This window comes from Artemia franciscana, chromosome 13 (assembly GCF_032884065.1).
Source record: "Artemia franciscana chromosome 13, ASM3288406v1, whole genome shotgun sequence".
NCBI classification, from domain to species: Eukaryota; Metazoa; Arthropoda; class Branchiopoda; order Anostraca; family Artemiidae; genus Artemia; species Artemia franciscana.
The window spans coordinates 8,852,976-8,866,622 of NC_088875.1; the positions used below are offsets into that span (position 1 = coordinate 8,852,976).

The following is a 13,647-nucleotide window of genomic DNA, read 5'->3' on the forward strand; positions in this document are numbered from 1 at the left end:
AAAAAAAGGATGGTTTCATAATCAACTCTTAAAGAGAACAGAGGAGAATTGACATTACCAATCCAGTTGAAAATAGAATAATTCTCCTTAATGACAATTTACGCGAGGTTTTTGTTTCTAAAAATAAAAGTATTAAAGCTAAAATTTTTAGTGAAAGTGAGCATATTATCACTTATTAGGTCCATAGTATCTATGAACCCAGTTTCTCCTCTGGCAGTTGTATATTTATCTATAGTTCATTACTGGAATCCAAGAGAATTGGTAATTTCAACTTTCCTCTTCTAGGTATCGTGAGGAGAAAAGGTATAAGAAAATGTTGAACATTACAATATGACATATCTCCAATATGTTTTGGCAATCATTTCACATTTGAAACTCCGCCACTGAAGAGTAAGATTTGTTAACTGACATTAAGAACTCGGAGATCTTTTTGCTGTAACAAAAGGCTAGTGTTTCATTAAATACATTTTTGACCCACTATTCCAGACAAACAGTAGTAGAATTATATTTGTAGGTCTCTATATTTACTGTTATGCTGCTGCTCCTAGTCTCCATCATATAGGTCATAGATTGGGCCATTACAAGGGACGTATTACAACGTCTGGATATTGTCTTGGTAATTGGAATGCTAGGCTATTTCATTTTTCGTTACCCCTTGTAAGTAAATATGTTGTACGAGTTTCAACAAATTTTACTGCCTTAACATTACAGGACCGCAGCTCGGGTGATAATTCAAGGAAAGTTTTAAGGAAACTATTAGATCTTCAGCAAAGACTGTTGGTGAACAGCAAATCTCAGTAAAACAGGAAGGGTTTAAAAATGGAGCATGGTCGTCATTCATCCATCAGTCCCTATCCAGGTGGGAAGTGAAAAACATCAACAACAACAACTCTGAAAACTGTCCAGAAAAGAAGGAGAAAAAGATTGTTGTCAAAGAAAGATTTCTTCTCATAAGAAGAACCTCAGAAAAAAATTGCATCCGTCGATCACTTCATATCGTCTTCATTTATTTTTAAATTTTTTTTTTTTAACTACAAGTTAGGAGCGATATTAAAACTTAAAACGAACAAAATTTATCCGTATACCAAAGGGGTTGTCTCTTCCCTAACGCCCCGCTCTTTACTCTAAAGTTTGACTCTTTATCACAACTCTAGTTTTTAAAACAATGAAAAAAACTTTAGCGCAAAAAGTGAGAAAAAGGGGAGGGGACAACCCCTTCTGTGTACGGAAAAACTTCTGTTCATTTTAAGTTTTAATGTCGTTCCTTACTTGCAGTTAAAAAAAACTTGCTTTTTTATTTAATTTCTGAACGTTTTTGATTTAATGCATGTTTTGATTTTGGCTCACCGCACATGAATAACTAAAAGGAAATTTGCATTTTCATTTTTTTTTGCTAAATGTGTTTCTCATAGTTTTCTCGGACAATTTTGATAAAAAAAGGGGTGGGGGAGGAGGCCTAGTTGCCCTGCAATTTTTGATTACTTAAAAATGAAACTAATTATTTATTTTTTTACGAACATTTTTGTTAGTAATAAACATATGTACCTTACAAATTATCTTACGTAACGAACTTCTATATTTATGTATATTTATTGGGTATATGAGGGGGTTCACCCCCACGTCAATACCTTGCTCTTTACACTAATGACCCCTGAATCACAAAGGCCGTAGAATAAATAGTTGAAATTACTAAAAATACTTTAGTGTGAAGAGCAAGGTATTTTGGAGGAGACAAACCCCATTATATAAGAAATATTTTATGTTCGTTTTAAAGTTCTAATGCTGCTCATTACTTCCTAGTTGAAAAAAAAATTATTTATTTTCTCATTGTTTTTTTTAAATAACACTAAAAAATCCTCCGCCTCATTCGTGGAAATTCGTTTCCTTCATGATGAATTCCTCCATGAAAAGATCCTCCCACTTAACCCCCGACCCATCCCCACCCCAAAGCGAAAAAGTGCCCCGGAAAACGTCTGTAGACTCCATAATAACCATTACTATATGTAAACAATGGTCAAAGCTTGTAACTTTCAGCACCTCCCCCGGGGGATGAGGGGGGGGGAAGGCTAAGTCATTCCCAAAGTCATATACATAGGTTTTCGACTAAGCTGAACAGAATGCCTGTCTCAAAATTTTGATCCGGTGACTTTGGGGGGAAAATGTGCATGGTAGTGGACCTAGGTGCCCTCCAGCTTTTTTTGTCGCTTATAAAGGGCACTAGAACTTTTAATTTCCATTAGACTGAGGCCTCTTACAACATTCTAGGACTACTGGGATGATATGATCACCCCTAAGAAAAAAAAGACAAAAACTAACAAAGAAACAATTAAACACGCATCCTTGATCTCTCTTCTGGCAAAAAATAAAAAATTCTATATTTTTCTATTTTCGTTAAGATTCCGTTTTTTAGAGTTCCGGTTACTATTGAGCCAGGCCGCTCCTTACTACAGTTCGTTACCACGAACTGTTTGATGTCGATGATATTTTTTTCCCTTCATACAGTAGAATTCGTGTGCTTCAGTTTGTTTATTTGATGAAATGTCAGAGACAAAATTCTCCGCTCGTAACAGCCAAATAAAATCTATGGGATTATAATCACATGTGGAAACCATACTCTCTAGTTGTTCTGAAAATTGAAACATGGACCAAATTCTTCTTTCCAAAACTATTTAAACCCACAAAATTACTAGTATCTAAGAAATAAACTAAATATCCGTTTAGAGTATTTTCTAATGATAGCGGGATAAGTGTTTTCTCGTTAATCCCAAATATAATAGTGACAACCGGAACAGAGAACTTATCTGACACGAGAATCACAAATTTCTTCAATTCACGAATTTTAGTCCTTAATTTAAACTTCATATCCTCAATGTAGCTTACATGGATTGCATAATCTACACTTTTCATAATATTCATCTGTAGTTAAGCAATTCTCACAGGATGAACAAATTTCTATTGTGTACAAAGTTAGAGAGCATGTGTAGTATGTTTTTCACTGTTAATACTTACATCGGAGATTACAAATTAATATGTGTCCAAGAAATAATGTTCTTTTTACTTTGGGTACTCATTTCAGGTTTTCTAGGGGGGAGAAAAAGGAAGAAGAGTAAATGAGTGACGCTATACTTCAATATCAATTAAATCCAGTTGGAGGAGGCTTTGAAATTGTCGACCTATTTGGTGTTCTCATGACTTCCTTCGGTTAAATTTTAGATTTTCAATGATATTGTTGCTTGAAAGTGTAAGTAAATTTTTTAAGAATCTAGAACATCATTCTGTTTTGTTTCGATTAGCATGTCAATACATTGAATAAATGCGTTTGAGATACGACATAAAAGGGTCATACAATAATCCAAGACCATCAACAAGTACTGTTTCATAATATTAACACGCACTCTTTGACTGAAGACTTTTTTTTTGCACCAATAACTTCTGAAACTGATCATTTAGATTCAAATATTCAAACGATTCTGTATAATTTTTTGTTTCTCAAACCGATCCATTTTTTCACTCTTAACACTCCCACTGCAGATTACAAGCTATAGAACGTCCAAAAAGAAATTTGTTTCTTCAAATATCCCCTCCCCGCTACCTATTTGTTCCCTAGGGAGAGGAGGAGGAGTCGTAAGGCTGCTTTAATTTAATAAGGGGAGGAGTTGTAAAACCAACAAAATCTATTGTGTGCAAATGAAGTGTGAAAATTGCTGTGCAACTTAGACCCAGATTCAGATTTCATTGATCCTCAAGAGTGCATGGATGTTGTCAAGGAAAATGGTATATCCTAAACATTATTCTATATCTACTGACGCCTACTTTAACTTTAACATACATTTTTCTAAAATTATCTTATTCATCTTCTACACTATCAGATTCGGACCTCTACCTTAGAATTCAGCTTTTGTTGGAGAGTTTCTCTTGTATTCTCATTTGGGAGTCAACCAACATCAAAGCTTCCCTGAAGGTAGTTGATCTTCCTAAATTTCAGTTATAGATTTACCTTAGACACACCTAGATTGTGATCTTTACTTTTACCAGCCCTCCTATTCACCTTGGTATCGAGTATAAACCTTACCAGTAATAGGTTACAAAATACAAAATATTAACTTACCATAGACAGTCTTGATTGCCTTATAATGGGCTCTGAATCCACTAAAACCCGTAGCTTCATTTGTTGTGAAGTTAAGGAGAACAACATTATCGGTTGATTTAAACACAGGAGGCAAATCAGAACCACAATGCCTAAAATTGATGAAACAAATAATTGTACGAAATAATTTATTAAAGAAGCAAGAACTTACCAATCTCCATCCAATAAATGAAAGTAAAGAAGAAAATTTAACTTAATCTTACAGTAGTTCAATTGTCAAAAAAATGCAGAGGTACATAATTGATCCTGTTTTTTCATCAAAGTTAAGATTTCTTATTTATTTGAGAAGCTAAGAACATGGAATACTGGTAAAAACGGTCAAATATTCAGCACTGATTACTAAAAATTTAGACGTGGGTGGTAGATAGGGGAGTTCTAAACTTAGACGCATGTAAACAAAGAAACGTCTCATTACAAAGAAGCAAAATACAAATGCTCAATAATTATTTTAACAACATCTCATGATAGCAAGATCCACCTATTCCTGGAAGCCAGGAGTCCACCCACAAAACAAACATTTATGACTTTAGTCTAGCCGGGACCAAAAAAACTCAGATAAAATAGTAAAAAGCATTAAAAAAAGGTCATTCGGCAGCTGAGTAGGATCAAATAGTAAGAAAAGAGAAAAGTAAAGAGAGTGTAGTTTCTGAACAAATTTTCTACTCCTTATTTTGTTTTATTCATCAAAACAAAATCATTGGCAATTTTATACCGTTGTTAAGGCTTGAAACATAGGAAACACAGGTTGAACGAAGTTATCAATGAAACTAATGAATCATTTAGCATTAATACATTTATCATAGAAAAAATTTGGTCAGTTCTTTGTGCTATTAAATAAAAACATGTTTTATTGAACTGAAAGCAAGGAGCATCATTTAAATTTCAAAAAAGAAATTATCAAACAGTTCGTGGTAACGAACTGTAGTAAGGAGCGACCCGGCTCAATAGTAACCAAAACTCTAAAAAATTGAATTTTGATATCAATAGCTACATCAAAAGAATCGCATTTTAATGCTGATTTTAAATATACAAGTTTCATCAAGTTTAGTTTTACCCATCAAAAGTTACGAGCCTGAGAAAATTTGCCTTATTTAAGAAAATAGGGTGAAACACCCCCTAAAAGTCGTAGAATCTTAACGAAAATGACACCATCAGATTCAGCGTATCAGAGAACCATACTGTAGAAGTTTCAAGCTCCTATCTACAAAAATGTGGAATTTTGTATTTTTTGCCAGAAGACAAATCACGGGTGCGTGTTTATTTGTTTGTTTGTTTTTTTTTCTTCTTTTCCCCAGGGGTCATCGTATCGACCAAGTGGTCCTAGAATATTGCAAGAGGGCCCATTCTAACGGAAATTAAAAGTTCTAGTGCCCTTTTTAAGTGACCAAAAAAATTGGAGGGCATCTAGGCCCCCTCCCACGCTCATTTGTTTCCCAAAGTCAACAAATCAAAATTTTGAGATAGCCATTTTGTTCAACATAGTCGAAAACCACAATAACTATGTCTTTGGGGATGACTTACTCCCCCACAATCCCTGGGGGAGGGGCTGAAAGTTACAAACTTTGACCAGTGTTTACATATAGTAATGGTTATTGGGAAGTGTACAGACGTTTTCAGGGTTATTTCTTTTGGTTTTTGGGGTAGGGTTGAGGGAGGGGGTTATTTAGGAGGATCTTTCCTTGGAGAAATATGTCATGGGGAAAAAATTCAATGAAAAGGCCGCAGGACGAATCTGGTCACGTTAGAAAAAAACGTCAAATTCAGAGCTTAATATACAATGTTGGGTGTTCGGAGTCTCTCTATTATGGAGTATAATTTGAAAATAACACAACTATACGAGCGATAAAACATATATACCACAACCATAACTCAAAAAACGAAAGAACTGCTAAGAGATAACACAACTATAAAGCGAAAACAGGTGAAAACTAACAGGGAAATAAACGAACTAAGAGGTGGAAGGGGCCCAGAGAAAAAATATAATCCTTTACCAATTTTGAGCCTAACTTCCGCAAAGGAGTAATAATGTCAGAAGCCCCGAAATACCGAATTATTTTCTTTTCAAACAGTTCGTGGTAAAGAACTGTAGTAAGGAGCAACCCGGCTCTAGTTTCATCAAGTTTAGTTTTACCCATCAAAAGTTACGAGCCTGAGAAAATTTGCCCTATTTTCGAAAAAAGGGGGAAACATCCCCTAAAACACATAGAATCTTAACGAAAATCACACTATCGCATTTGGCATATCAGAGAACTCTATAGCAAAAATTTCAAGTTCCTATCTAAAAAAAGTGGAATTTCATATTTTTTGCCAGAAGACAAATCACAGGTGCGTGTTTATTTGTTTGTTTGTTGTTTTTTTTTTCCCAGGGGTCATCGTATTGACCAAGTGGTCTTAGAGTGTCGCAAGAGGGCTCATTCTTACGGAAATGAAAAGTTCTAGTGCCCTTTTTAAGTGATACAAAAATTGGAGGGCAAATAGGCCCCCTCCCACGCTAATTTTTTTCCAAAAGTCAACAGATTAAAATTTTGAGATTGCCATTTTGTTCCACATAGTCGAAAACCATAATAACTATGTCTTTGGGAATGACTTACTCCCCCACAATCGCTGGGGGAGGGGCTGCAAGTTACAAACTTTGACCAGTATTTACATATAGTAATGGTTATTGGGAAGTGTACAGACGTTTTCAGGGGGATTTTTTGGTTTGGGGGGTGGGTTTGATGGGAGAGGGCTTTGTGGGAGGATCTTTCCTTTGAGGAATATGTCATTGAGGAAGAAAAATTCAATGAAAAGGGCGCAGGATTTTCTAGGATTACTATAAAATAATAAACATGAAAACGTTTTTTCAAATGAAAGTAAGGAATAGCATTGAAATTACGCATATGAGGGGTTCTAAAAATACTTTAGCATAAAGAGCGAGGTATTTAGGAGGATATAAATACCTCGCTCTTTATGCTAAAATATTTTTAGTAATTTCAACTATTTATTCTACGGCCTTTTTGATTCAGGGGTCATTCTTAAAGAATTGGGACAAAACTTACGATTTAGTGTAAAGAGCGAGGTATTAACGAGGGTACAAACCCCCTCGTACACATAATAAAAATATAATATTTGTTACGTAAATTAATTCTTAAGTTACGTATATTTTTTACTAATAAAAACGTTCGTTGAAAATTAAAAGTTCTAGTAGCTTTTTAAGTAACCGAAAAATTGGAGGGCAGCTAGGCCTCCTTCCCCACCCCTTATTTCTCAAAATCGTCTGATCAAAACTAAGAGAAAGCCATTTAGCCAAAAAAAAAAATTAATATACTAATTTCATTTCAATATTTTATGTGCGGAGAGCCAAAATCAAACATGCATTAATTCAAAAACGTTCAGAAATTAAATAAAAAAAACTAGTTTTTTTAACTGAAAGTAAGGAGCGACATTAAAACTTAAAACGAACAGAAATTACTCCGTATATGAAATGGGTTGTCCCCTCCGCAGTCCCTCGCTCTTTACGCTAAAGTTTGACTCTTTGCCACAATTCTACTTTTTAAAACAATTAAAAACCTTAGCGTAAAGAGCGAGGGACTGCGGAGGGGACAACCCATTCCATATACGGAGTAATTTCTGTTCGTTTTAAGTTTTAACTTCGCTCCTTACTTTCAGTTAAAAAAACTAGTTTTTTTATTTATTTAATTACGTATATGAGGGGGCTCATCCCCTTGTTAATACCTTGCTCATTACGCTAAAGTTCAAAATTTGTTTTAATTCTTTAAGAATGACCTCTGAATTGCATAGGCCATTTAATTAGAATAAATAGATCTTTTGAAAGTATAAAGAATTTTTAGTGTATTAATAAGGTATTGACGAGGGGTGGGATCCCCTCATATACGTAATAATTTCTGTTCATTTCAAGTTTTAATGTGGCTCCTTACTTTCAGTTGAAGAAATATGTTTTTCATTTAATTTCTGGTCGTTTTTAAATCATGCTGGGAATCTGACACCCCTTAAATGAAAGTTTCCTATCCTCTCTTGTAGCTTCTTCCTCTCGACCCCCTAACCAGAAAAATGCCCCCTGAAATCGTCTATATACTTCTCAATAACCAATACTATATATCAACAATGGGCAAAGTTCATAACTTTCAGCCCTCTTTCTGGGGATTGTGGGTGATTAAGTCATCCTCGAAGAAATAGTTAGTGAATTCTTTGACTATGCTGATAAATGACAAAATATTGAACTTTTTTTTAAATTTCAAAATTTTGAGCTGGTGACTTTGTAAAAAATTAGTGTGGGAGGGGAAAAAGTTGTTCTCCAGTTTTTGGTCACTAAAAAAGGGCATTATAACTTTTAATTTTCGTTCGAATGAGCACTCTTGCGATACTCTAGGATTACTGGGTCGATTGCAAAAAAAACTATGCTACTGATAACGTCGTTTGAATTTCCATATGTAAACAATGGACCAGAGTCATTCAGAATGTCCCGAGGGCTTGATGGCTACTTCGCCTCCTGGATTTGTAATGACCTTAATACTCTTATACGTTTTAGGCATGTTCTGGATTATTTTAGTAAGTTGCAAGTGCATTATATAGTCACCTTCGGTAATATCGGGTTAAAACCTTTACCTATTAATATCTAAATTGTGTAAATCCTGCCCCTTTTTGTGTTAATTCTAGTGTCAATAGGTCATTTCATCATAAATAGGGATTTGTGGAAATACTCATCAAATGCTTTATGACCAAATTTAATAAAAAATGATCAAACAAAATGTATTACAAAACCAATAGACAATGTTAGGGAACTTGCTACAAAAAGTCTTTTGAGGTTAGCTGCCAAGTAGGCAAGATTAACTTTGAAAGCATATATTTGATTATTTTAATTTCATTTTTATGAATTGCATCGACTTGCCTCACTTGATCTATCAGTCCGGGTAAAACTTCGTTGAAGTAAGTATAGCTGTTTAACAAATATTTTTTTGTTTTAATAGTTGTATTTTAATATAGCTCTTTTATATTTTCGCTTGTGTTATTTTGCGGACGGTCCTTAGATATAGGGTTAAAATTTCCATTTAAAGTCCGGAATTCCTCCGTAATACAGAACAAATCCCTATTCTTTTACGTGTTATTTGCCATTTATTATGGAAAGGAGTTGTGATCTTTGTCACTATTTATACTGATATTGTGATGATTTTACTGTTTCGTAATAAAGAGGAGCCAGGACTTGCTTCCCTATTAGCTTTCCAGGGCCTAGTGTGTCGAACTCTATTCCAGAGAGCATTTCTGCAACTGAATACATGGGTTAGTTTGAAAGTAAACTTAAGAAATAGTCGTTATGTAGAGGTTCGTAGCTATTTTTTTTATTTGTTCATTTATTTTATTATTTTATTATTTTGTCACTATTTTTATTATTGTTGTTGACATACTGGTAATATTTTAATGTCTGTTTTTTAAATCTCTTCTTAGGTAGTTTTAAAAGCTAGAAATTTAGTTATATGCACCCGCCCAGTTGCAAGTGTTTTCGTACCTTTCCTTGCCAGGGCACTAATAATTTAGATGAATATATTTTGTGGTTGTAAATAAAAGTGAGCTAAAGTCAAGGTAGAGATTTTAAGAGTAAACGAGTTCATCGAAAAATGACAATTTTTTCATAAGTGAAATGGTTTCAAAGTGGAAAGGAAATTGTAATAAAACGGAGTAACAACGTTTTCTGAGTAAACTTTCTTGCACTAGTTAAGTGTTTATACAGCCTTATGATTTGGATTAATTAAAAAAATCGCAACAGAAGCTTATCAAAGAAAAGTAAAGAGCTAAATTAAACTAAAATGCACAAAATAAAGCTAAAATATTTTTAAGTTATAAACTTTAACAAATTACAAGAAATAAACAATCGAAACCCAACACAAACAGATATTAAAATAAATAACTGAGACGAAGTCCATACAAGCAGAAACTAAGAAGATTAGGGCTCATTCTCCTCCCACCATGCCATCTAAGGACCAGAATATAACTTCTACTTTACTCAGCACAATCTCGAAACAATAGTTTTGAGAATACAGAAAAATATGGAGCCAATTTTGAGCACAGATCTGTCATTACTACGTTTAAGAGACGTTTAAGACAAGACGACTTGTCTATATTGATTCTCATCGTCACTTATTTTGTAAATTCATACGATGTGAGCCTCTTCTTGGTTGATAGGTTTGGTACAACCACCACGGGAAAGATTAAAATTCATCTTTAAAGTTGTGACCATGTCAGATCGTTTTAGTGGCCAGAAATGATAATATACAAGTTAAGAAAAAACTTATGTTGCTGATTTTGGATTCTTCCCCGACACTCGGCATTTGGTAGGCTTGTTTATAATGATTCTTGTTGTAAGTAGCAGCCTTTAAATGATTCAATTTTGTTTTTTACTCTTCTCTCGGGAAAAAAGGGAAAACGTAGAGCGTTGAAAGGTTCAGACTACTTGTAATAAACAATTTCGTTGTTTTTGGTATCTTTGTAGGTTTGTGCTGGGTTTTGCGCTACATTTTGATGGCATCGGAGGGATGGTCTTGTTCTTCAAACTTTATTTTTCTTTCATCTTCACTTTCATTTTTGACTCGTTCTGATGTTTACTGCTGCTTGTCTTTTAGTAGAACAATTCTTTAATTTTCATTCAATTTTTGAAACGTACTCACATTCTCATGATTGCTTGTAATTCTCACTGCTGCTTATCTATTAACCACATATTTTTTTGTTCTCGCTGTGACATACCTTTTAACCGCATATTTTTTTGTTCGTTACTTTCGTTTTGAGTAGTTTTGACTCTTGTTGCCGCTTATCATCGAACCGTATATTTCTTCGTTTGCAATTGTTGCTGACGGAAGTATTCTGCCTATCTGTATTTGTTTTTTAGTTTAGTTTATCATTGCTTTACAATTTTTTTTCAATTCCCTTTACCTTAGCTGTTCTGAATGGTCTTGTCACGTTTGATGGTCTAGGTTGTTCATTTGTCCTCCAAGCATTATGAAACTATTTAAAACGCCTTTTGTAAATAGAATAATCACACTTGGTATTTTATACTTAACTATGTTCCTTTTGTAATGTTGCATGCAAAATAGATATAAAAATATACATTCTTTCCTTGGGGGTTGTGTGGAAATAATGCAATTTATTTTCTTGAAAAGTTATCATTATTATGACGTCAATAACATGATTTTTCTAGTTAATTATATGTTTCTAGTGTAATTTTGCCTGCATCTTAGACACTGCAAACGATACCACCACTACTGAGGCATATGCCAGACTTTAATTTGTTCTTGAAGCGTGAACATAAGCTAAAATTAATCGGATTATTTTTTCAAGTTCCAACAATAACCTTTTACAACGCTCTGAGAGGTTGAATCGCAGTAGCAGATTGCAATTGCTGAATGTGGGCCCTGAGGAATATCTCAATATTACAAATTACGGGCCCTCGCCATCAAGTCTTGTTTTATGATTTTTTATTAGTTAAGGTATTTTTCGGAATTCTGCGAAATTGTTGTTGAATATTTAAGATATGAATTTATCACTACCAACAGAACATTTTGACCGGCGAATAGACAAATTAACTGCTAGCTTTATGGCAGAGAAGAATGTAAAACGGATTTTTTTTTTGCTACATTTTTGTACAATATTTTTTGCTTTTGTTTTCCTTAGCTTTTGATTTAGTTTTTTTTGTTTCCTTTCAGTGTTCCATAAAAGCGTTCAACTGAGTATTCCTTATTTTGTTTCTTTTTTGGTTTTTCCTTTTTTTACTTATTTTCTCTCACTTATCCTTATCTTCATTATATTACTTTTAACATTTTTTTTTGCTTCTTATTGTTTTTCCTCTCCACTATTCTGTATTTCAGATTCAGTTGTTTCTTTTCTTTTTCTTTTGGCTTTCCTTTTTTGTTCATCAATTTTGTGTGTGAACAAAAATGACTTTAAAAAAAGAGCGTTACCTCTTTATGGATGCAACAGCTCTACTGTGATGTTGACAACCTTTGGTCTAGTCGGTTTGGATGTGGAGTGGATCTATCATCCACCTTAGGTAGAATGACAACTACTTTAGGTGACCATGATGATCAAACTCAGCAAGATTTACAAAATAATCCTTCAAATATGGAAAGTATAACTACTAATTCAGTTGGAAGTAGAACTAAGAAGAATAATGATCCTAATTCGGCTATCAAAAGTTGTGTGTTTCGCAATTAAATGGAGTTTGAATTAAAACATCAAAATTATTGCTCAATTACCGTAATTATTTTTGCAGTTTCCATGGTAACTTCAGCAATTCTGGACTGAACTTAATATTTTTTAAACTTTTTTTATGTCTTGAAAAACATTGCTTATACTTATAAGAAAAGAAAATCGGTACCATAATGATGTTTTTCTAACAACAATTTCTACTGAGCTTCAAACTTTTAGTTTTCTTTTTTAAGGTTTTTGTACTTTTTAATCCTTTGTTAAAATGTATACAAATACTTTTGCATTTACCAGTCTTTTCATACTGATGTCTGTACAAAGATATTTGACTATCAAAGCTAGTCCGATTTCTAACAACGATATGTACAAAGTTTGTAACTTTTGGTTTCTTTTTTAAGGTTTTTGAACTTTGTTATCCCTTGTCGAAACAGAGAATCCTAATTTGTAATACTTACAAATTTTCATTTTTTTTTAGCCTTTCTACTCAGATCATATAAAAAGGTTTTCGTTTTTAAGGATTTCGAAGTGTTGTAATCCCCTGTTAAAATATATAAAATATTTTTGAAATTACCAGTTTTTTGCTCTTCACGCAAATTAATGTCTTTTCATACCAAATCTTTTGAAAGATATTTGATTATTGAAGCTAGTCCGATTTCTAACAACGATATATAATAAGCTTGAAACTTATGGTCTACTTTTTAAAGTTTTTGAATTGTTGTAATCCCTTGTCGAGATAGAGAATCATCATTTGTAATATTTAAATATTGAAACTTAATTTAAAACATTAAAATTATGGCTCAGGCATTGTAAATGATTTACCGTTTGTATACAAACTTTAGTGATTCTGAACTCAACTAAAAAAATTTCAACTTTTTTTCATCTCTAAAAAAGGCATTGCTTATCCTTATAAGAGAAGAAATTTGTTAATGATGTTTTTCTAACAACGAGTTTTACTAAGGTTCAAACTTTCGGTTTTATATATATTTTTAAGATAATTTTTTTTATTGTTTAAATTGTTTTATATAAATTGTGTAACTATTATAATTAAAATTGAAAAATAAACGTAAAATGTATCCTGTTTTCAGTAAAGTCAAAATTGAATTCTGGTCCTTAGACGGGGGGGGGGGGGGCTTAACACTAATCATCTTAATTTGCCTTCGTTTTTATTCTAACCCGGATACTTATTGTACTTTCTCCTTCTTTTTTTCTGGTTTCTCTAATAATTAGGATAAACTGAATCAAATATTCAATTAACCTGAGTATCAATCAGTACAGCAGAAACACCTTTTCAAGTACTCCCCAACAGAAAA

At 33.3% G+C, this 13,647-nt stretch overlaps 1 protein-coding gene across 1 annotated transcript in view; it reads right to left on the bottom strand.

Moving 5' to 3' along the window:
- The window catches only part of LOC136034481 (tolloid-like protein 1), a gene marked incomplete in the record, with an annotated part of 141,238 nt that overhangs the window by 96,648 nt on the left and 30,943 nt on the right, over nt 1–13,647 (bottom strand). Inside the window, 1 exon segment of the mRNA XM_065715696.1 lies at nt 4,109–4,239. Coding sequence (XP_065571768.1) covers nt 4,109–4,239 — 131 coding nt within the window.